The 24,427-nt window shown below is 31.7% G+C and overlaps 2 protein-coding genes and 1 non-coding gene across 4 annotated transcripts; all 3 read right to left on the bottom strand.

The window, feature by feature from the left end:
* Positions 1-440: 440 nt before the first annotated feature.
* LOC25502906 (probable disease resistance protein At5g66900) lies at positions 441-12,223 on the bottom strand. The gene is made up of 6 exons (XM_013591023.3): positions 12,033-12,223; positions 10,291-10,966; positions 2,897-3,300; positions 2,374-2,723; positions 2,024-2,232; positions 441-1,835 (listed from the first exon to the last, which is right to left on the bottom strand). Exons 2-6 carry the CDS (start codon positions 10,955-10,957, stop codon positions 1,003-1,005), a joined length of 2,463 nt encoding a protein of 820 aa, XP_013446477.1. The 5' UTR covers positions 10,958-10,966; positions 12,033-12,223; the 3' UTR covers positions 441-1,002.
* Positions 12,224-15,447: 3,224 nt separating this feature from the next.
* On the bottom strand, positions 15,448-20,029 carry LOC25502904 (probable disease resistance protein At5g66900). Of its 2 annotated transcripts, XM_024773246.2 has the most exons (6): positions 19,870-20,029; positions 19,097-19,745; positions 18,119-18,522; positions 17,605-17,954; positions 16,549-16,757; positions 15,448-16,442 (listed from the first exon to the last, which is right to left on the bottom strand). In XM_024773246.2, the coding sequence occupies exons 2-6, from the start codon at positions 19,740-19,742 to the stop codon at positions 15,610-15,612; spliced, it is 2,442 nt and encodes an 813-aa protein (XP_024629014.1). In that variant the 5' UTR covers positions 19,743-19,745; positions 19,870-20,029; the 3' UTR covers positions 15,448-15,609. The 2 variants fall into 2 exon arrangements, with proteins under 2 accessions (XP_024629014.1, XP_013446475.1); XM_013591021.3 differs by lacking the exon at positions 19,870-20,029 and having other exon boundaries at positions 19,097-19,841.
* A 2,256-nt stretch (positions 20,030-22,285) lies between these two features.
* On the bottom strand, positions 22,286-22,357 carry TRNAW-CCA (transfer RNA tryptophan (anticodon CCA)). Its single transcript has one exon. It is a non-coding gene; the product is annotated as a tRNA-Trp (tRNA).
* Positions 22,358-24,427: the final 2,070 nt, after the last annotated feature.

Genomic DNA, 24,427 nt, shown 5'->3' with positions numbered 1-24,427 from the left:
CCGGCTCAATAGGCTAGTTATGGTCATGTTATTACAAATGTTGTCTGGTGGAATTCTTTACCTATTTTTCTTAGGCAAGATTTTTAGAGGGACATACATGGTCTTCTGTATTTTAGATTCCCTTAGTTTTCACTTTTGTTGTTATTTTTTAGGGTTTTGACCTAGTCTTATCTTTTGTACAATTTTCCCTCTTTTAATAAAATTTTAGTGCAACTGATAAATGATGGGAGCAGTTATCGGGTGTCAGTCTAGTTAGGATGTCTAACTTCCCCTTGATGTATTCCTTACTCTCTTGATTCATAAAGAAAATGATAATCTATCCAAAATAGAATGAAGTTGACAAAGGACAACTTGTCATTTTGTAGGATGAATTTGAAAATATGTAAAACAAAATTAAAAAAAAAAAAAAAAAAAAAACAAGACAAGACAAGGACACGTAGTGAAAATTAAATGGGACTATTATTGGAATTTTGCTAGGCATCACATTTCTTAAGTATAATAAAGTAGATAAGTATAAAGTATAGGGTTAAATAAGTAAACAATCTTCTTAAATATACCAACATTTGATTTTAGTCCCTTTAAAATATTCTTTATGTTTTTGGTCCCTCTAAAATTTTTCATTTATGAAATTAGTCCCTGATCTAGTCTAATACTCAATGTAGAGTATGGACTAATTTCATAGATGAAAATTTTTAGAAGGACCAAAAACCTAAAGAATATTTTGAGGGGACTAAAATCAAATGTTGGTATATTTAAGAGAACTATTTACTTATTTAACCCTAAAGTATATCATCAGGTTTATTATCAATCCTGAGATTTATTGAACTCTTTCCTAATAGTATTTCTTAGATCAAGTAAGAATGATTTACATTTCTCAACCACAAATATCAATCACTTGATCCAAAAAATGTAAAATCAATGACTCGAAAAATGTAAAGAAATCCATAATACCTTCTCATTTAGTTCTTGAATTCTGCAGTTAATTCCCAAATATCATTACTGCTAATTGTTAAGAAAATTTATATTGATATCTTCTGGAACAACCTCTACCTTTAAATCACCAAGGTTAGTTTTGTCAGGTTTCCATTTTTCAGCAGTCTCATCATCATGACATACCACATTCTTTAATCCCTTAAGTTCCTCAACTGAGGGTGGCAAAACACTTATATTTAAACAACCTCTCATATTAAGCTTTTCTAATTTCTCCAACTCACCAATGTTCTCAGGTAATTGACTAAGGCTTATGCATCCAGAAATGTTAAGAAACTTTAGCACATGAAGATTTGTGATTGAGTTTGGTAACTCTAATAAACCAGTGCATGAACTTAACCTAAGTGATTCCAAATTGACCAATTTTCCAATTCCTTCATGAAGTGCACAAAGCTTATGACAATTTGTAATACTAAGCTTCTTTAGAGATACAATGTTGGAAATCACATTTGGTAATTCCACCATATCACAATAGTCAAAATTCATTTCCATCAAATTTGGTAGCACTTCTGAATCTTCTATTGTGCAATTTTCAAATGCTTTATTCACATTGCACATAAAGAAAGAACACTTTTGAAGATTCTTCAATTGCACTAGTGTTTTTCGGAGGAAAGGAAATGAAACTTTCTCTAATCTGATTCGTTTGAGATTTGTTAGATGATCAAGTAGCTCGAAATTCTCTAGTTCAGCACCATAAATATCATAATGTGTGATTATCAAAACTTTTAGTTTGTTCATTTTCTTCATGAACATTGGTAGTGTACACTTCTTTTCTCGAAAGTATAAGATGAATGCTTCAACTTCAGTTGGCTCCAAGTTACACCATTTTGAAGTAAATGTTTCATCTGCAAACATATTCGATAATATAAAGTACTCTATCAATTTGTCTATCAGAGGCTCAAATAGAGAAAAATTCAAGTTACACGCCTTCTCTGATCTAACTAGCGTTTTTATGAAACTTTTACTTTTCATTTTAACGTGCAAAAAAAATATGGTAACTTTCATTTGCGTTAAGAGAGAAATATGAACAAACCCGTTGAAATGGATAATATGCGGGCTGCAATTTGAAACTCATTCTCTGCATTCCACCAAGAGGGAAGATTATTTGCACTTGTGTCAATTATGAGTCTATGTCTTTTATCCTCGGGCTCTTGGCTATTATGAACGATGGCTAGATCCCGAAGAAGACCATGTTGTGAAACATAATGGTAGTTGTAGTCAATTGTGCCACCTGCAACTTTCCTGATCAATGAAAACAAATCAATTGTGCCACTTGCATGGACATTATATCTTTACTACCGAGCCTTTTGCTCATTTCACACGTATTAAGAATAAATGTATAAATGAATACCTTGTGCTGTTAAAAATATATATATGTCATACCTTGTCACAATTATATCAGCAAGGTTTTGGTCAACCAGATTATTAATTGTCTCCAATGCACTATTATCATCTTCATCCCTTAGTTCTGCACACATATCAATTAGAGCAGCAGCTGGGATCCTCTGGTTTTCAGGAAATAAGCCCAAGTCCCTAAAACACTCCATGGACTTAGAATCCAACACATCTAAGCTCTCTTCTAGACAAGAAAGCACGTCCTTGTTAGAATCAAGAATTGACCTACCAGCTGATAATTCCCTCGCTCTGTTAAGCCAAACTATCAGTTGTTTGTTAATCAATGATCTTCCACTCACTAGAAGTGCCAAGGGAGAACCGCTACATCGTCTTACTATCTGCATCATATTGTCACCAAATCAAATACTATTATTACAAATAAAGCATTGACAGAGATACCTGACATGACATCGATAAAAAAAATTTAATTTTTTTTTTAGTGGAATGTAAACATTGCCAATGTGATTATATTTAGGGATGCGAGAAAATTTAATTAGATTATAGAAATCACCTTTTTCACAACATCATCAGGAACATTTGAGCTGCTCTTAGTTAAGGATGCCGAATGTTTAAATAGATTTATAGCATGTTCTTCTGAAAGAGGACCCAAGTCGAGTGGTTCGCCATATCTTCGAATTTTAAATCTTGATGTAACCAAAATCTTGTAGTTTGGGATATCAAACACAAAATTGTCAAGAAATGATTCTGATCCTTGCCAAACATCGTCTAGGACCAACAATATTGGTCCTTTCTTCACAATTTCTTTCATCAGATGTTCCAATTGGTTAAACGTGTCTTCTTCGCTTTGAAAATCAGGAACTTTGTAACTAGTCTGTTTAAACAGTCTCTCCACTATAACATTTAGCTTTGGTGTTTTCGCAAATGTAATGAAGAACATGTTTTTCTTGAATTTACCTAATCAAAAATCATAAACATAATTTAGAGGTCTGCAAACCATATTCAAGAATATGCATAAAGAATAAATCAAGAAAACAATATATTTATACACTTCATCCATTAACTTAATTTTAATTTTAAGTAACACTTTCGTCATTTTTTTTTTTATTCTTTTTGATTTATTCCTTTATCTTTAGTCCTTTATTTTTTATCCCTTGATTTAGTCCCTTATCTTTTTTTATCCCAATTTAATCATTTATAATGTAGTCTTATTCCTTTGACATGTTAGAAAATTCCTAATCAAACATGTATACATCAATTTTTTTAGGAGGGTAAGATAGTCCATAATTATTGACGTCGATAACTCAATAAACTTGTCAATAGATTTCTGTCCCTAAATATAAGCAATCATTTGACTAAATTTTTTTTTTTCCTTCTAAATATAAGCTCATTTTCAAACTTTGAGCTTCATTCATAATACTTTAGGAAAATGCTATTTCTCTAGAAAAATAGCATCAAGAATTTTTCAAGAAACAACTGACAAGTTTTAATTGCATAATTTATTTGTTCACTCCCTATTTTTCAGCCGGTAAATAATGCATTGTGATTGAGTGTTCTTTATTCTTAAAGAATTTTTAATGTTATTTTTTTTAGAGATATGACATTGCTGATTACTTTATTAGTGTTTCAACTGATATTTTTGAGCTGCACTTAAGAGAATAATATTTAGTTATATTTGTGCATCTTTTATGTATAGAATAAAAGAACCATTGTCAAATGTAATGAAAAAGATTTACAACACAGCACAACTTAAATTGTCCTGTTTTGTCCATTATATATTTTTTTTAAAATCAAACACATCCTAAAATTTTGTATTTGTTTAACATTCCTCATAGAACGGTGATAATCAAACACACAAAAATTTAAATAAATACAACATCAAGGGTAATTTTGTAATTTCCTTTCAAATACAATGGCATGATTGAGATTTTACCATCCAACCACCACCACTAGATTTCCTTCTACAACCATCCTTCCCACACCATTGTCCGACCATTGTCATCGTCATCGGTCACCACCAACCCCGTCATCCTCACCACCATCCCCCCCCCCCCCCTCTCTCTCTCTCTCTCTCTCTCTCTCTCTCTCTATATATATATATATATATATATATATATATATATATATATATATATATTCTCCCACCATCATCCTCCTCATTGTTGTCCCCGTTGTCAGCCACCAACTCATCATGGTCATCCCTAATCGTTGTCGATCTTTACAACCGTCTAGAGAGAGAGAGAGAGAGTTGTATAAGAGAAAGAGTTGCTGAAAAGTGGAGAAGGGGAAAAGGAAAGAAAAAATAGAAAATATTATTTGTATATGGTGTGGGATATTTTACAAAATTTGTGCCTTAGTTGGACAACTCTCTCTCTCTCTCTCTCTCTCTCTATATATATATATATATATATATATATATATATATATATATATATATATATATCTTCTCCCACCATCCTCGTCCTCATTGTTGTCCCCGTTGTCAGCCACCACCTCATCATGGTCATCCCCGATCGTCGTCGACCTTCACAACCGTCTAGAGAGAGAGAGTTGCTGAAAAGTGGAGAAGAGGAAAAGGAAAGAAAAAATAGAAAATATTATTTGTATATGGTGTGGGGTGATGATGTTGCATCAACACTAGTTTTTAGTTATGTTTATGTCGTTTTTATGACATTTAGAGAGACAACTATCTATAAATCATGGTGAAATCAGACCAAAACAGGAACAAGAGCTCAAAGAGACAAAACTGAGAAAAAGATGAAGAATTCCTAAGAGTGAAGCATCGTGCCACGATGAACGATGAAGCTTGTTCATGGCACGATAAGTGAACGTGGGACAAAGGTTCAGCACTGGAAATTTCGTGGCACGAAGCAAAATGCAACGTGCCACGATGCTAGGTTTTGTCTGCTGCCACGTAGGATTAATGAACCTATCGTGCCACGATTGGATCGTATCGTGGCACGATGATGGGCTTTCTGGAACCTTAAAATTCTTTCTATATAAGGCCAGTTGTGGCCAAGGATTAGGGATGGATTGTGAAGTGCGATTTTGAGCATAGAAGACATCAGGAGACCGAAGAACAAGCCCTGAATCTTATATCAACTCATAGTTGGTCCGGATTTATGTATGTTCACTCTTATTTATGTTTATAATCGTAAAACCATGAGTAGCTAAACTCTTGGTATGATTGAGCCATGATGAACCTTTGTAATATATGATTTAGTAGTTGATACTCTCTTATTTAATAATATTATTCAGTCTTTATTCAGAATCACTTGTGTTTATTGCTTTCATATAATTGTTTGTATGACTATTAACCCTAGCTTCTTGAATTTATATGAATTGATATTAGGAATTGAATGACTATTAACCCTAACTTTTAATCCTGAATTAGTAATTCTGTTTGATTCAACATAGGAACCTAGAGATAGGAAATTGAGAATCATGACATATGAATTAACGTTCTTTTATCGCTTCCGCAGTTATTCAATCGGTTTAAGAGATTAAAATGTTATAACTTAGGAAAGGGTTTTGATTCAAGAGATTGATCAAAGCCAATTTGTTAATTTGTCGTAAAGAATGAATAGTAATTAGTAAATAAGGGAGGTAATTACTCATATAGAACAATATGAGATTCATCGGCTTAATCATTCTTCTTTAATCATCTTTTCAAACAACCTTTACTTACTTTTGTTATACAAAAATCATCTGCCTAGGGCAATCAAAATAACTTTTACATATCCTAAAATAATAACGTACTTGCTATAATTGGAATTAATACAGTCCTTGTGGAACGATATTTATTACTACTTCGATAGTTATTGGTACACTTGCCAAATATCTATCAAGTTTTTGGCGCCGCTGCCGGGGACTGTTGAGTCATTTCAATTTGGTAATTTTGTTTTTATTTAGGATTTCTGTCATTTATATTTTTGTTTATATATTGAAAAAAAAAAATGAGTTATGCTCTTCTTTTTCTTCTCATTGTATTGTGCAACTAAAAATTTTATCCAAGTTTTGCAGCTATGATAAACAGGTTATACCTCCATGACACAAAAGAGATTTGTATGTTGCAGTATGAAAAATATATGCTATCTTTGAAGATAGGATCAACCAGGTAGTAATTGTGAAGAGAAGAAAGAGGTGATCAACATCGATTACAATACTCAACTTCAAAATATTTTAGATGATTTCTTGGTGTCAAATCAAGTTTCATTTGAGAAGTTCGATGTTCAGTGTGGTGATCTTGTTGAGAAAGCGCATGAGTCTCAGAGGAAGTTGGTTCAGATGGAGACTGTGTGTCACAAGGTGGTGGTGGAAGAAAATTGCAAGGTTAGGAGTGTTGATATTTTCTCGAAGTCTGTATCAACGGGGGTTAAGGAAATAACTCGTGTGCAAATGGATGCACGTCCTTCTCTAAGGTGGGAGAGCTTAAATTCCAAAAGATCAACAGTGATTGCATGAGAGTATCTGATTCTTTATGCCAAATTCATGGATTTCCTACCAAACAAGAGGAAGAAGAATGATGATATATTCTTTCTATCATATTTGCCACCCTAACATTGGTTGAAGCGTCAAGCTCGATGACGTAAAAGAAAGCTCTTGGTGGGAGGCAACCCATCCTTTTTATTATGTCTTTATTTTCAGTATTTTATTTCTATTGTTGAGTCAAACAATTTGTCTTTAATTTTCATTTTGGATTAACTCAGTTGTATCCCCCTGTTATGTGATTGAATCTGAACTTGTTTATTATTGATGAATTTGCTTGTTTGTTGACTTTTTCCAGTTTAGTAACAAATATGTGTTCAAGTGGTATTCCAAAAGTTCAAAAGGAGGAGTGACTTGTGATTCAAAGGCGAAGTGTATGGCAGTGAAAGATAGGTAGTCACAACTCCCAGAAATCTAAACTGTAAGGTTCATGGCCAAATTTTATTTTCCAATTTACTTATAAAGAGTGTTTCATGCATTTACATTTCTAGAACTTGCAATTTTTCTCTATTGTTGATTGATCTTTGTCATTAGCACACTGAGGCAAACGTGCTTGGTCCTGTGAGCCCTTTTGAAGCCTACCCTGATTGTATTGAAATTTTATCCTTTCTTTAGTCAAATTGTGCCGGTAGGTTTAGATCTTTTTGTTCGGTGACAAACTACAAGCTTAGAGACTTTTAGGATTTATCCCTTATTGTTTTTCTGAGTTAGGCATTGTAGAATGTTGCTAAATATTAAGTTTGGGGTTGCTATTGGAATTTGCAACCAACTAAGTTTGGGGTGAGGGTACTAGAGAACAAAGAAAAAGTAAGAAAAGAAAAGAAAAAAAGAAAAAAAAAAAGAACATTCTCTTGAAAACAATATGCTAAAATGATGTATTAAAAAAAAACAGAGAGAATAGAATGAAAAAGGGACAAGACATTGAAAAACCGAGTAACTTCAAACTCGATTGTCCCAATTGTTATAGATAATCTCTAGTACCCTTGCAAGAATTGTTGTTCCAAAAGGGGAATGAACGATGGATTGAATTTTGTGCTTAACTTCCGTAGGTGCCTAACTCAAATTTTGTGTAGCCTACTTATCCAAATAAATATCCCACCTTCACCTAAGCCCCGTTATAACCCTTAAAGACCTCAAAGTGTGCATTGACATTGATTTTGATTGATGTTTAGAAACTTTTCAAGCGTATGGTAATATGTAGATTGCATGTCGACTGTGTGTGAACCCTTTCATATTGTTGCGTGGAGTTGTAAATTGGTGGTTGCTAACAAGTCAAACTAGCTCATCTTTAGCTAGTAAGGTGTTGAACTTTTGTGTACTATCGCTTGATCAGGTAATTGTTATTTTACTGTCGATTGTCAATATTTCAAGTAGATTCCTTGAGGACAAGGAATGGTTCAAGTTTGGGGTTGTGATGACAGTCAGTCATTCACTATTTTTAGTGTCATTTTCATGATATTTTGAGTTCACAAGAAAGTTTAAACAGCAAAGAAAACAAGAAAAATAGAAGATTTTGAAGAAAGCAAAATCGTGTCACGATTGTTGAAAACGTGTCACAATTTAGAACACAGAATGAGGTTTATTCGACATTGGTTAAAACGTGTCACGATGGCTATTTCGTGACACGATTTTAGGAACATGTAGCACAAGGAAAATGATAACAAGTTGAAACAAAAGAAAATGTAGCATCTAGTGCAACATGGGGGCGCTGAAATGAAGAAGAAAGAATTGGGCCTAAATTGAAGAATGACAAACATAGGTCACGTGGAGAAAATTGTAAAAGAAACAACTTGTGGAAAAAGAAAGGAACTAGGTTACTTACATGAACCTATAAAAAGAAGGCTTAATTGCACTTTTGGACCCCCTATCTTTTCAAAAGTTGTGGTTATGGACTCCTAACTAATTTAAATACAAAACAGCCCCTTATGTTTTGATTCTTTGGCAGTTTTGGACCCCCAAGACAAAAAAAAAAAAAAAAAAAAATTGACACGTGGCACCTCACTTAGGGTGCCACGTCAGCGTTGACCGAGTCAACAATGGAATGGGGGTCCAAAACTGCCAAAGAATCAAAACATAGGGGGCTGTTTTGTATTTAAATTAGTTAGGGGTTCATAACCGCAACTTTTGAAAAGATAGGGGGTTCAAAAGTGCAATTAAGCCTAAAAAGAAAGCAAGACGCAAAGGAAAAGGGGGATTGACGGCTTGGTACAAAGCGGCAATCACGTTTTGGAAAGAAAGGAAGGGGAGTCGCGCATAGGAGAAGAGCCAGCAACGCATGCAAAAAGGAGAACATGCATATCAAATTGAAGGAATTTTCATGATCATAATGTGTAATTTCTTTTATCTATATTGCTTATCCTTTTATATGTCTAGCTAAATCTCATTAGGTCTGAGATGATTCTTTGTAATCCTAATTGAACCATGTTTCTGTGAAACTCTATTTATTGTGAATGACAATCTAATTTTTATTCAATTCAATTGTTCTTAATGCTTTTTATATCCTGATCAAATATAAACATGATTTAGTGAGAACGAATGACTACTGACCCTAGCTTTCGACTTAGACCTAATTGAATTGTTCTAATAAACATGGTTAGTCTAGAAATGGATAATCGTTTGTTAGTGATATTAGGTTAACGTGCATAAAACCTTCAAAGATTATTAGACCACCTAAGGAATTAGGGGTTGTAGTTTGAGAAGAGGGTTCTAACTCAAGGGATTGATTATGACTATTTTGTTAACTATCGTGGAACTAGAGAATCATTCATAAGAATAGGTGCAGTATACCAATTAGGGAAACATAGATGATTCGAAAGACTTAAACTCACCTCTCTCTTTATCTTTTCCAAAACTATCTTTATTTTCTGTTATTTACTTTTTATACACACCAACCTACTACCTTGGGCACTAAAAGAAATTTACACATCCTATATATTAACGTATTGCTAAATTGAGATTAACACAGTCCTCGTGGATACGAACTTAATTTTATTACTTCGATGCATTTTTAGTACACTTGCTAAAAGTCTATCATGAGGTATTTTACGAAATTTGTGTCTTAGTTGGACAACTCTCTCTCCCTCCCTCCCTAATCAGTTTAAAATAACAAGCTAAACAGGTTAATGTGTAATCAGGACATCTTTTGCCACCTCCTATCAAAAATCTTGTCGATTTAATACTAACCTCTTACGCTTAGTTAATCACATATTGAAAGTGTATGTTCATTTTAATTCGAAGAACTGTTCTGTGCACACTCCATATAGGTGTATACATCTTAAAACAAAAAAAAATAAAAAATAAAATATATATTGATGTAATTAATGAATGTGATAGTTTGGCGATGTCATTGTTGTTTATGAAATTTAAAGATATCTATTTATCATCTTTGTTTATCCCGTAGTAATAACTTCCATTAAAATGACCTCTACTAAGTTTGTTTCATAGATAACAGAATCATACCTTTTACTTGTTCATCCCAGCAAAACTTTTTGGCCAACGTAGACTTACCCGAACCACCAGAACCAGTAACAGTAACAACAGAGACACTAAGCTCATTCTTCTTACTCAACAATATCTCCTTCAACTTATTGAAAGTCTCATCCGACCCAACAATAAAACCAGGTGGTTTAGGAGGCCGACAAATATTCTCTAATTCAAATTCAATCCTTTCAGTCCTCACAAGAACACTTCGAATTTCAGCATGAACCTCCCTAGTCACCTCAAGTGTTTCCCTAGTCACCTCATGTGTTTCCAATCCAGTCCTTGCAATTTGAGCTATCAAATCAAGATCAAAGAATCTTTTAATCTTTTCATCCAATGCTTCAAGTTCTTCTTGATACTGTGCTTTTTTGTACCAACAATTCCACCACTGGATTTTGTCTTCATTAGAACATTTTAGAACAAGTTCTTTTCCATCTTTCATTTGTTTGATTATTCTCTTTGTTTCATTAGGTGATCGGTTCAACTTCTTGTTGAGTTCATCTATTTGATTGATCAATGGTGCTAATGATTCGAGAGTTTCTTCTAAGCGTTCTAGAGTTGGTTTGAACTTCACAGCTCTGTCTTTCATTTCAATAACTGAATTCAATAGTTCCTCAATTACTATACCAACAACAGCATCAACCATAGTGATGACCTGCTAAGAACAATAAAACCAAAGAAACTCAAAATTAAAAGTCAAAAGCTTTGATCTAAGGAAGTTCAATGAAAGTCAAACAACAAGTTTTTTGTTCTCACTGAGATGTTTGATAATTGAGAATACCTTGGCTTTTGTATTTATTTATGTACAATTTTTGTTTACCGAGTTCTTTGATATTTGGACAGCTAATTTACAATTTAGTATTGTTGTGCCAAGGTTCTAAATAACGGTCGCGATCGCGTTAATGTTGTCGCGATTTCGACTGTAACGGACGCTGCGATACAAATAACGGTCTTCGCGATGTGAATTAATCAAAACGTATTAAAACTTTATATTATCATATAATGTATAATAACTTGGAGTAATACTTTTTTCCATAATTATAACATGTTTAAAGTAAATATAATAATAAAAATAGACTACATTTAGTAAAGATAGAATGTTTGACAGATTGAAAAGAAACTAACTAATAAATAACTACTCATTTAAAGAAAGTTCATGATCAATTAATTACATTTAGTTCACATCATAAGAAACTACTAATGCATTTGAAAAAGTCTAATAAAAACTTACTGATCACACCACTAGTCACCATATCTTTAAAAATAGGTTTAATTGCACTTTTGGACCTCTATCTTTTCAAAAGTTGCGGTTATGGACCCCTAACTAATTTAAATACAAAACAGTCCTCTATGTTTTGATTCTTTTGCAGTTTTGAACCTCCGGTCCATTAGTAAGGTGTCACGTGTATTATTTAGGGGGTCTCATTCTCTAAAATTTCATCTAATATTTGTTATCTAAATACTCAAATTAAATGGTTCAATTAAGAATGTTAATTTAAAATTACCTTGAACTTAAATAAGAGATGAATGAACACTTTTTTTTAGTTTAATATATAAATATATGAATAAACAAATAAACCATCTAAAAGTAATTATTAATTATTATTATTATTAATTTATTATTATTGAATGAAGAGTGAAGCTGCGGATACGTGTGTGTATTGGTAACCAAGTGATGACAAACCTTATTCACTCAAAAAAAAAAAACCAGAATCGCAAACCTGAACAAAGAAAATGAACAAATCGCAAGCAGGAAGGAACAAAGAATCACACAACTCTAGAAGAGTAACAACACAGGAGAAGCATGTTTGTTTGTCTGTTAGTTTACCACCACAAAGAAGAGAAGTAAGTAGTTGATTTGTATAAAAAAGATAAGATTCAGATTTGAGATGCCTGACTTTTCTGTACAAAAGATAAGATTCATTCAATTTCCCTCCTGAAATTATAAGTTTCATCAATTATCCTCTTGAAATTAACAAAACTTTAATTATCCTCCTGAAATTTCACAACGTTAGTCTTGACTACCCCCTCCGTCAAATTTTTCTGTTAGTGAACATGACATTTTGCAAATACCCCCTGAAGTTTTGCTCTTATGTGCAAAATGCCCCCCAAACTTAAAAATTTATATTATTTTTTTCTTAAAAACAAACAATTAATAATTAAATATTAAAACTAACTATTAATTTTGGAATTTGGAAAAACTACATGCATATATACATCAAAATAGGCTCCAAAATGGGAAAAAATATGCATTTTTTAAAGTGACAATAACGAGATGATTTTGTGGATTAATATTGGGGGTTGTGTAGTTTAAATGGTTTGAGCAAATTGTTAAAGGAGTTGGAGGAGTTAAAAGACAAAGATGGTGAAAGAGAAAATATAAATTTAAATTTGATTATTAATTTGTTTATAAACCTCTAAAAATAATAATTTGTCTATTAGAAATAACCATTATTGTCACTTTAAAAATACACATTTTTTCCTATTTTTATGTATATATGTATGTAGTTTTTCCAAACTCCAAAATTAATAGTTAGCTTTAATATTTAACTATTAATTGTTTGTTTTTAAGAAAAAAATAATATAAATTTTTAAGTTTGGGGGCATTTTGCACATAAGTGCAAAACTTTAGGGGGGTATTTGCAAAACGTCATGTTCACTAACTGAAAAATTTGACGGAGAGGTAAATTGATTAACGTTGTGAAATTTCACCGATTCAAAACTGCGCAACTTTACATAGAACAAGAGAAGAAGGAATCTGAATCGAGTAAATAGTCAATTTATCCCCTGAAATTGTAAGTTTCATCAATTACCCCCTTGAAATTTAACAACGTTAATCAATTTACCTCTCCGTCAAATTTTTCTGTTAGAGAACATGACGTTTTGCAAATACCCCATGAAGTTTTGCACTTATGTGCAAAATGCCCCCCAAACAATTAAAAAATTATAATATTTTTTTTCTTAAAACAATCAATTGATAGTTAAATATTAAAACTAACTATTAATTTTAGAATTTGGGAAATTTACATGCATATATACATCAAAATAGACTTCAAAATGGGGAAAAATGTGTATTTTTTAAAGTGACAATAATGGGATGATTTGTGGATTAATTTCAAAGGTAAAGAAATATATGTAAGTGTTTGACATTTCTCAATAAGTGTTCCTCTATACATACCGATCACATATTTCATTTGCTGATGATTTGTGTCTTTTTTACATGAATATTCCTTCATATGTTATATATGATATGTCGGTCTGATAGTATTGTGGTGTGAGCTAGATTGTATACGATGAATGATTGTCCCTGCATAAAGCACAAACAAGAAGTTAGAATGAAGTTTTCTATAAAGTGTGTAAACAAGAACAAATCATATGAAAATATTGGGGGTTGTGTAGTTTAAATGGTTTGAACAAATTGTTGAAGGAGTTGGAGGAGTTAAAAAACTAAGATGGTGAAGGAGAAAATATAAATTTAAAACTGATTATTAATTTGTCTATAAACCCCTAAAAATAATAATTTGTCTATTAGAAATAACTATTATTGTCACTTTAAAAATACACATTTTTTTTTTATTTTGATGTATATATGCATGTAGTTTTTCCAAACTCCAAAATTAATAGTTAGCTTTAATATTTAATTGTTAATTGTTTGTCTTTATGAAAAAATAATATAAATTTTTAAGTTTGGGGGGCATTTTGCACATAAGTGCAAAACTTCAGGGGGATATTTGCAAAACGTCATGTTCACTAACAGAAAAATTTGACGAATAAGATAAATTGATTAACGTTGTAAAATTTCAGAGAGGTAATTGAAGTTTTGTTAATTTCATGAAAGTTATTGATGAAACTTACAATTTCAGGCGGATAATTGCCTATTTTTTCCATAATTAAGTGTACAATAGATGTTAGTACATCAATATAAACATTCGACATAGCTAAATATCATAAGGTAATACAGTAATAAATAGATATTGTCTCCACATAGATCGTGGTTCGACTCGACAATTAAACTAAACTTAATTTAAAAACAATAAAATGGGGGGCTTGCAAAAAAGTTGTTGTTTGCAAAGAAAATAAAGTGAATCAGAATGATGAAATCAATTAGGGTGTGATATTTTTAAAAAATTAGGGAAGGGGGCATTTTTTTTTATTAATAGTACCTTGAGGTTACAAGGTTGTGTTCTTACCACTAATCTAGCATCTCAAATTTGTATTATAATTGTTCTTTTTTTTCTGTAAAATATATTAAAAGAAAACAAGCAATTTAAATAATATTTCAAAAAAATATTTTATAATCATTAAAATTAGTATATTCAAATTTTCTCATTTTTGTTTAGAAGATATAAAGAAACTAAATAATTAATGTAAAACAATTGTCTTGTGTATGAATTTTATCTCACTCTTTAGTGACTCATTTCTAAAAATACAACGTGAAAAAAATGAAACGTAAAAAAATTATAATTGGTGTATTATTATTATCTTTTTTTATGTCAAATATAAAAATTAAATTATAATTGATGTATTATATAATTCTTCTCTTTTTTATGTGAAAAATATTAAAAAAGCTCTAGTTTTTTTTTTTTTTGTCTTTAGCCGAAGTGACAAACATCATTATAAATTCACACATACAAAGCAGAGGATATGATGTAGAACCCAAGACACCACAAAAGATATTAAGCCTTAAAATGTTAACAATATATGTTTGTATTATTGGTTGTGCTAGGTCTTGCAAATTTTAGTAATTTTTTGCGGTGACAAACATTTGCTTTGTGTATGATATTGTGCGAGAGAAAAGTTGCAGAAGGTAAAGTTGGAAGAAAAAAATTAAAGTTGTATTGAAAATATAAAGTGACATCCATTTTGAAATAAATTATTTTGGTTAAAGCGACACTCATTTGAAACGGAGGGAGTAATTCATTTATCAATTAATGACAAACAATTATCTTGTATATGAATTGTCTTTTCCAACCACACTCTTTAGTGACTCATTTATAGAAAATAACGCGAAAATAATGAGTGATCTATCCAAAAAGAATGAAGTTGACAAATGACAATTTGTCATTTTGTTTTTGTTGTATGAATTTGAAAATATGTAAAAAAGAATTACACAAAAAAACAAGAAAGGACAAGTAGTGAAAATTAAATGGGACTATTATTGGAATTTTGTTAGGCATCACATTTCTTAAGTATAATAAAGTACACAAGTATAAAGTAAAAATCACTTAATCAATGACTCCAAAAATGTAAAGAAATCCACAATTACCACATGCAGTCAAGTCCCAAATATCCTCACTGTTAATTGTAAAGAAAATTTAAATTGAAATCTTCTTGAACAACCTCTACCTTTAAATCACCAAGGATATTTTTGTAAGGTTCCCATTTTTCAGCAGTCTCTTCATCACCACATACCACATGCTTTAATCCTTCAAGTTCCATAACTGAGGATGGTAATTCACTTATATTTGAACAACCTCTCATATTAAGCTTTTCTAATTTCTCCAACTCACCAATGTTCTCAGGTAATTGACTAAGGCTTATGCATCCAGAAATGTTAAGAAACTTGAGCACATGAAGATTTCTGATTGAGTTTGGTAACTCTAATAAACCACTGCATGAACTTAACCTAAGTGATTCCAAATTGACCAATTTTCCAATTCCTTCATGAAGTGCACAAAGCTTATGACAATTTGTAATACTAAGCTTCTTTAGAGATACAATGTTGGAAATCACATTTGGTAATTCCACCATATCACAATAGTCAAAATTCATTTCCATCAAATTTGGTAGCATTTCTGAATCTTCTATTGTGCAATTTTCAAATGCTTTATTCACATTGCACATAAAAAAAGAGCACTTCTGAAGATTCTTCAATTGTAATACAGTTTTTCCAAGGAAAGGAACTGAAACTTTCTCTAATCTGATTCTTTTGAGATTCGATAGATGATCGAGCACCTCAAAATTCTCTAATTCAGCTGGAAAGAAGTCGTAATTTGTGATTATCAAAGCTTTTAGCTTTTTCATTTTTTTCATGAACATTGGTAGTGCAAACTTCTTTTCTCTAAGGTTTAACACTAAAACCTCAACTTCTGTTGGTTGTAAGTTACACCATTTTGAAGTGAATATTTCATCTGCAAAAAGATTCAACAATCAATGTTAAAGTACTCTACCAGTTTGTACATTCGAGCAGAGAAAAACTCTATCAGTTTGTGAGTCAAGAGAGAAAAATGAACAAACCAGTTGATATGGATAATATGCGAGCTTTAATGTGATACTCATTCTCAGAAGTCCACCACGAAGGAAGATTATTTGCACTTGTGTCAATTATGAGTCTATTCCTCTTATCCTCTGCCTCTTGGCTATTGTCTCGAATGGCTAGATCCCGAAGAAGACCATGTTGTGTAACATAATGGTAGTTGTAGTCAATTGTGCCACTTGCAACTTTCCTGATCAATGAAAACAAATCAAAGACCGTGCATTCAAAAAGAAATTGGTAGTAATGACCTTGAGTGAAGTTAGTTAACTTCTTGTTGTGAATTAAGTTAGAAAAGTTTGTTGTAAAGTTTTTAGAGGAGTTTACTTGTTACTCAAGTAATATAGACTATAAACAGTTTAGCTCTCATATGTGTTTCCATTAGAGAATTTTGTAATATGATATACAAGTTTAATTTCTCCGATTGTCTCTAATCTCTTCTCTTTTCTCCTCCATATTTTCTCTCAAAATTCACAAAATGAATCCCTTTGTTCCAACATTGAGGATATAATGAGGGTGTCAAAGAGTGGAGTAACAAGATTGTCAAGAGTTTGATCCTTATTCCTAACATAAACTCTAACAAAACTAACTTTTATATTTTAAAAAATAAACATAATAACCTAAGTACTACCTTCGTCCTATATTGCTTAACTCAACCTCATAAACGAATTTGTAGGGTGCGGATTGCATCCACTTATAAATATATCATCAGGTCATATCATATTCAATGTGATATATTTGGAGCCTGATCTAAATAGCCCGATAGTAGAAACGTGATAGTAAGTGATCAAACAGACCTTGAACAAGCTGATACCATCTAAGAATTTGAGTTTGACTTAACTCAACCTTACAAACCCACATGATATTCTTCATTGGGAAATCCCATGTCTCGCATTGGAAATATTAAACTATTGATAAGAGTTTATAAAGAGAGACATTCCTCACTTTGCAAGTCGGTTTTGTGACCAAAATTTTGACACTCTTGTCTTAACTATATACCATATCAAATTGTTTACGAAACACCAATCAATGTATAATACCTTGTAACAATAATATCTGCCAAGTTGAGGTTGACTAGTTTATAAATCCTCTCCATTGCACTTGCATCATCATCATTCCTTAGTTCAGCCCACATATCAATAAGGGCAGCAGCAGGAATCCTTTGATCTTCAGGAAATAAGCCAAGGTCCCTAAAACACTCCATGGACATAGGATCCAAAACATCTAAGCTCTTTTGGAGACAAGAAAGCACGTCCTTGTTAGAATCAAGAATTGACCTACCAGCTGATAATTCCCTAGCTCTGTTAAGCCAAACTATCAGTTGTTCGTTAATTAACGATCTGCCACTCACTCGAAGTGCCAAGGGAGAACCGCTACACCCTCTTACTATCTGCAACATATTTTGTACATTAGTATACATCAAAATATATTTACAATGAATTATAGAGGAATGGAAGACAAATAAGTAATAAACTGCGCCGCTAAACCAATGACTTATATTTGGAAAGGATAGAGTAACTTAGTATTGTAATTTAATAGGACTTTAGAAATCACCTCTTTCACAACATCATCAGGAACATCTGAGGTGCTCTTAGTTAAGGATGCTGAATGTTTAAACAGATTTATAGCATGTGCTTCAGAAAGAGGTTTCAAGACGAATGGATGACCGAATCTTCCAATTGCAAATCTTGATGTCACCAAAATCTTGTAGTTTGGAATCTCAAACACAAAATTATCAACAAGTGATTCTGACCCTAGCCAAACATCGTCTAGGACTAACAATATTGGTCCTTTCTTCACAACTTGTTTCATCAAATGTTCCAATTGGTTAAACGTGTCTTCTTCGTTTTGAAAATCCGGAACATAGTAACCAGTGTGTTGATACAGCTTCTGCACTATAGTATTCAGCTTTGGTGTTTTTGCAAAGGTAATGAAGAAAATATTTTCATTGAATTTACCTAACCAGAGCAAAATCATACACATTTAGAAGCCATGCAAACTCAAGATCATCGTATTCTAGTATCTTTTGAAACATGCACAAATTAGGGCACTCATCACATTTGGCAGTGGATATCTTATTCTAGATATTAAACATGCACAAATATAACTGAATGTTATTTTCGAAAGTGTAGCTTAGATGTATCAGTTGAAATGTTAAAAAAGTATTAACAATGTGGTATAAAGTGGCAAATGCTAAGTTCTTATTGAATGTGTGAAACAAATTTAAAATGTATGCCCCTTTTAGACCATAATAACTAACACTAAAGTGACATGTTCTAAACTAAAGGGCAACCCGGTGCACTAAAGCTTCTGCATACGCAGGGTTCGGGAAGAAGTGTCACCATTTTTTATGTATTGTATGCAGTCTTACCCTGCTTTTTTACACAAAAAGTTGTTTTTAGGACTTGAACCCGACCCATGACCTTTCGGTCACTTGACATATACTAAACTAGTTTCACATAAAACATCATCACAAAAGAACAATATTCCTCACAAAATCTAAAGCAATGAAAGAAATTAACAAAATCATACCTTTAACTTCTTCATCCCAACAAAACCTTTTGGCCAACGTAGATTTCCCCGAACCACCAGAACCAGTAACAGTAACAACAGAAACACTAACCTCATCCTTCAACAATCTCATCTTCAACTCATTCAAAGGACCATCCAACCCAACAATAAAACCAGGTGGTTGAGGTGGCAAACAAACACCTCTTAATTCAACTCTTTCACTTCTCCCAACATTAGCCTTACTAAATTCAGCACGAAACTCTTTAATCTCCAAAAGTGTTTCCAATCCAGTCACTGCACCTTGAGCTATCATATCAAGACCAAAGAATCTTTTAATCTCTTCATCCAATGCTTCAAGTTGTTCTTGATACTGTGCTTTTTTGTAACAACAATTCCACCACTGGATTTTGTCTTCATTAGAACATTTTAGAACAAGTTCTTTTCCATCTTTCATTTGTTTGATCAGTGTTTTTGTTTCATTGGGTGAATGATCCAATTTCTTCTTGAGTTCATCTATTTGATTGATCAATGGTCCTAATGATTGAAGTGTAGCTTCTAATCTATCTAGAGTTGGTTTGAACTTCAAAGCTTTGTTCTTCATGTCAACAACTGAACTCATTAGTTCTTCAACTAATTTCCCAACAACAGCATCTAGAACCATAGCCATGATCTACCAAGAACAAATAAAACAAAAAACAAAATTAATAGACAAAAAAATTTTGATCTAAGGAAGGTCAATGAAAGTCAAATATCATGTTAAAAAATAATGAAAGGGATGGTGATGAACTTATTACTAATAAAACGAATGTGCTATAAAAGATTCTATCCAATCAATTCTGGTTTCACGAATCGGAAAAAACAAGGAAGAATGGTTTCTTAATAATTGAGAATATCTTGGATTTTGTATTTATTTAAATAATCTTTATTTGACGAAATCTTTGATATTTGGATTTTGGACAGCTAACTTAGAATTTCACCACCAAAAAAAAAAAAAAAAAACTAACATAGAATTTAATCTTGTGGTCCCTTGCTCAATTGCTAACATAGAAATTTCCTTCTTTTTTTTAATAGTGATTAAATGCAAAAGCATTTTTTTTGTTCACTTTGCTTTTAGATGGAATCAAAGACGACTTAGTGGAGTCAACATAAATTTAGTTGTTTAAGATCTAGAAGGAATGAATGAGTTCTTGGTTTAGTTGTGGACTTGTCATCAAGACTCAAGCCAACCTCCCTGATTGAAATGTTAAAATCTTGGTTAATTTGGATAAAATATCATATTATTTACTACTCCGTCCCTAATTATAAGACCCTTTTGAGAATTTTTTTTGTCCCTTTTTATAAGACTCCTTTGCTATTTCCAACTACATTAATTATTTCTTTACATACATGCCCCTATTAATTATACATCTTTTTCTTCAATCAACAATAAATAGCATGTTGAAAACATAAAACATCTATCTCTTAAAGGATAAAACTGTAAAAACAATACTAATTACAAACATATTTAATACAAATATCCACTATCTTAATTTCCGTTATTTTTCAAAAGGACCCTATAATTAGGGACGGAGGTAGTATAAAATTTGAAGAAAAAATTACTTAAAAAGTTTTCAATGCAATGATTACACAAACTTTAATAAAAAATTATTTTTTATGGTCCTTAACTAATGCTCCGTAGGCATTAGTTAACAATTTCCTAACCGTAATTGTGGGAATGTGTCCAAATAAATATTCCTTGGACTTGAGTGTGTGGGGTTAGTATGCATAGGTTAAATCATATATGTTTTTTTAAAAAAAATAAAAAAAATCATAAAAATAGTTGGTTGGTCGCAACTCACAAGTATGAAGTATTTGAGTTTATGTTGTTTTTTTTTTTTTTGGTAACATTTGAGTTTATGGTTTGGGTACATATACATTTTGAGAACAAAATAGAAAGGAAAAAAATGAATAATGTGTAATTTTAAAATAATTAAATTATATGTACTTTTGTGCCCAAATGTTTGATATGTAATTTTTTTTTTTTTTGACGAAATGTAAAATTTTTAATCAACTTTCGCTTTTGGAGGAATGGATATTTCAGTAGTTTTGGTGCCGCCATAGTGATTTTTTCAAGGAGTGGAATAATGTTAGTTAGGGTAAACTCAGATGCATTTTTCTTTTTGTTTTTGAAGAAGCAGATGCATTTTTTTTATTGTTTATATGTTTTTAACTAAAACAAATTATGTATTTGAGAAAATCATTTTTTTAGTAAGTATTTGAGAAAATCATGATCAGTTTTATTGAAAACCATACTAAAAGAATGTAAAGAAATGCTAATAAATTTTTTCTTTTGAAGGAAAAATGCTCATAAGTTTTATCTTATATGCTATATTAAAGTGGCATTCTGCATATTATACAAAAGTTTTTAAAAATTGACATGTTATCCACTATTTTTAATTTGGTAACTTGCTACCGGTTTGATTTTGAAAGAGTATTTATTTTTTTTATTTGGACTTTAACTCTCCATCTTCAGTTTTGAAAAAAACCGTCCATCTTCATTCTTCCATGTGTTTCCACTTTTCACCATGACTGTACCTTCACTTTTTTGGAACCTTTGCAAAAAAAAAAAAAACAGAGAATTTGAGTTTGAAAAAGCATAAGGATTCCATTTCTATAACAATTTGAGTTTGGTAATTTCTAGTGAGTTTGTTTTAGATTTCGATTTCAACGGGAAGAAAAACGTAATTGGAAATACCTGCAGGAATGAGATTAGTGGAAGGGTGGTTGAAGGAACAAAGGATAGTGACGATGTTTTTTTTTTCTTTTCACAATTAAGATTATTGGATGACTTTTGAAAAAAATAATAACGTTGTTTCTTAACTTATGCAGCCGGTTGTCAGGTAAATCAATAAGGAAATTGGATGACGTGGCAATTTATTATTGGTGTGTATTAAAAGGATGTGTTAGAGAGTGTGTCCCTAGCATTTCTCCTCTAAATAATCATGATCCTTTTTTTTAATCGGGAAATTAACACACAAAAATAACTTTTTCTGATAACAAGGAATAAGAATAATTTAATCTGTAATACAGTATTGAAAGCAAACACCATTAATTTTGTCTGCCAATTAATTGATGCACCATCCAAAAAGGTTATCCAATCTTTCTGAAACCAATAATAATAAGCATACGTCATTGTAGTGATAGATGAAAAAATAAAATAAAAACAGGATGTGAACCTGACGTGAATCGAACACGCAACCTTCTGATCTGGAGTCAGACGCGCTACCATTGCGCCACAGATCCCTGTTGAATTGTTTCTGCATTGGTCATTATATATACGTTGTACTGAAGTTGATTGTGGTGTTCGAAATTAAATCGTAAAAATAGTGACCAAATTGTATAGTAGAATTCAGGAGAAGGAGAATAATGGCCAAAATAAACTAAAACTTAACGTATGGGTAATTTATTTCAAATTAAAATAAACAAATGTTAAAAATTGAATAGTTGTTAAACATTGTACCCTAAAAAAAATTAAAAAATAGACTTGGTATATTTCTAAAGAGAAATGATATATGTACAACCATTTTCTGATAATTTTTAGACAATTTTATCTCTCATACTCACATTATATTCTTATTCTCTCTATTATTTTTGACCAACTAGTATAGTGACGCACGGGAAATAATTTTTTTTTTTTATCATATGTATAGATTTTATATTATGTTATCTTAAAAGTTATAATTGTGGTTATAATTTAAATTCGATATGAAAAAAATATCATCTTAATTTTGTATATATTTTTTTTTTTTTTTTTAAGCAAAGATAGCTCAGTAACTAGCTGAGACTATCCAAAATATATTAATAGAAACAAAAACAAAGCAAAAGAGAGAGGGGGGCCAAACCAAACCTCTTCAAGACTATACAAACCTAAAACAAGGCAGCCCTAGTCTGTTTTGAGTATAGAACCCTCTAACACAATCAGGTAAATCTAACCATATAGTGAGATGATCTAGAGTGAGGCCAATATTGGCCAAAGCATCAGCGCAACAATTACCCTCTCTAAACACATGTGTAACCAGAAAGTTCATGCCTCTGACAATATGCAAGCAGTTGTTCCAACGGTTTCTCAGCTTCCAAGGAATGAGGGAATGGTTCTTGAAAGCTCTAAACATTGTATATAACGATAAAAGTATTTGGATTATTATACTTGTACTAATTATTTGTTGTATAAGATGCACTCATTGTTAAACTTAGCATATGTAATATTTTTGCAAAAAATACGCTGACTTAATGTATAATAATATTTGTTGACAAAATGTATTTTATTAATCATAAAAACTAAAAAAATATGTTTTTTTTTTATATAATAGTCAGTGCCACATGCATACACGTAGTCGGTAAATGCAAACGTTTAATTTTTTTACGGGTGTGTATAAATATAGTTTGGGCTACAAAAATGTCGATTGTTATTTGTTTTTAATTTTTACAAAACAAATGGTTTAATGTAAATATTGTATTTTAGGGTAACAACGATGTAAAAAAAAAAAAAAGGTTCCGCAGATTGTTAAACCTGAAAAGTGCATGAATTAATAGTCAATGACAGGGGGATCTGCTTATATAGAAATTGCATGTCTATAATGACCAGTACGCCTTACAAAGAAATTAAAAATAAAACGACTTCCAAACAATAGGCAACTTTAGTTTTCGAAATTATAGCAATAACAATTCTAAAACATAACCAATGATCATACTTTTTTGAAAAATTTCACGATACACAACATTTGTGGTCTCCTTACAAACATTATTATCTTCATCCAGGATGACCAACTTCAGACCTTTTCTTGAAGTTACTCGAGAGACAGCGACATAAAGTTGTCCATGCGTGAACACAGGCTTAAGAAGATAAACCCCCACTTGAGATAAAGATTGACCCTCACTTTTATGTATTGTCATTGCAAAACAACACGTCAATGGAAATTGCCTGCGCCTGAATTTGAAGGATAGTCCTGGATCACTCGGAATAAGATTCATCCTGGGAATGAATACACTGGTACCTTCCCCTTTTCCTGTAATTACAGTATCAACTATCGTGCTCTTCCCTAGATGTGTAACTATCAGCCTCGTACCATTACACAGTCCATTAGCATGATCGATGTTTCTCATCAGCATAACTGGACATCTCACCCTTAGTTTCAACCGGTGATTTGGAATTCTAGAGCTCTTAATACCATTAAAAAATTCTGTTAATGCATTTTAAGTGGAGTACGCAAAGAGAAGTGCAGTGGATACAACACTAACAAAACATATCTCAGTGGAGACATGTTTTTACTTTGAAGTTTTATGTTACCTCTTAATGCATTTTAAGTGCAGCTT

Source organism: Medicago truncatula, chromosome 8 (genome assembly GCF_003473485.1).
Source record: "Medicago truncatula cultivar Jemalong A17 chromosome 8, MtrunA17r5.0-ANR, whole genome shotgun sequence".
In the NCBI taxonomy this organism is placed as follows: Eukaryota; Viridiplantae; Streptophyta; class Magnoliopsida; order Fabales; family Fabaceae; genus Medicago; species Medicago truncatula.
Note: the sequence above shows the minus strand (reverse complement) of the source record. Positions and strands in the feature narration are given on the sequence as shown.

Bases quoted from the DNA above. Each gene is read 5' to 3' on its own strand.
- LOC25502906 (XM_013591023.3), bottom strand. From the start codon at position 10,957: ATGGTTGATGCTGTTGTTGGTATAGTAATTGAGGAACTATTGAATTCA. The intron at 2,724-2,896 runs GTGATTTCTATA...AATATGATGCAG, and splicing joins CTGATGATGTTGTGAAAAAG to ATAGTAAGACGATGTAGCGG. The intron at 2,233-2,373 runs GTATGACATATA...TTCATTGATCAG, and splicing joins GCTGATATAATTGTGACAAG to GAAAGTTGCAGGTGGCACAA.
- LOC25502904 (XM_024773246.2), bottom strand. From the start codon at position 19,742: ATGGCTATGGTTCTAGATGCTGTTGTTGGGAAATTAGTTGAAGAACTA. The intron at 17,955-18,118 runs GTGATTTCTAAA...AATATGTTGCAG, and splicing joins CTGATGATGTTGTGAAAGAG to ATAGTAAGAGGGTGTAGCGG. The intron at 16,758-17,604 runs GTATTATACATT...TTCATTGATCAG, and splicing joins GCAGATATTATTGTTACAAG to GAAAGTTGCAAGTGGCACAA.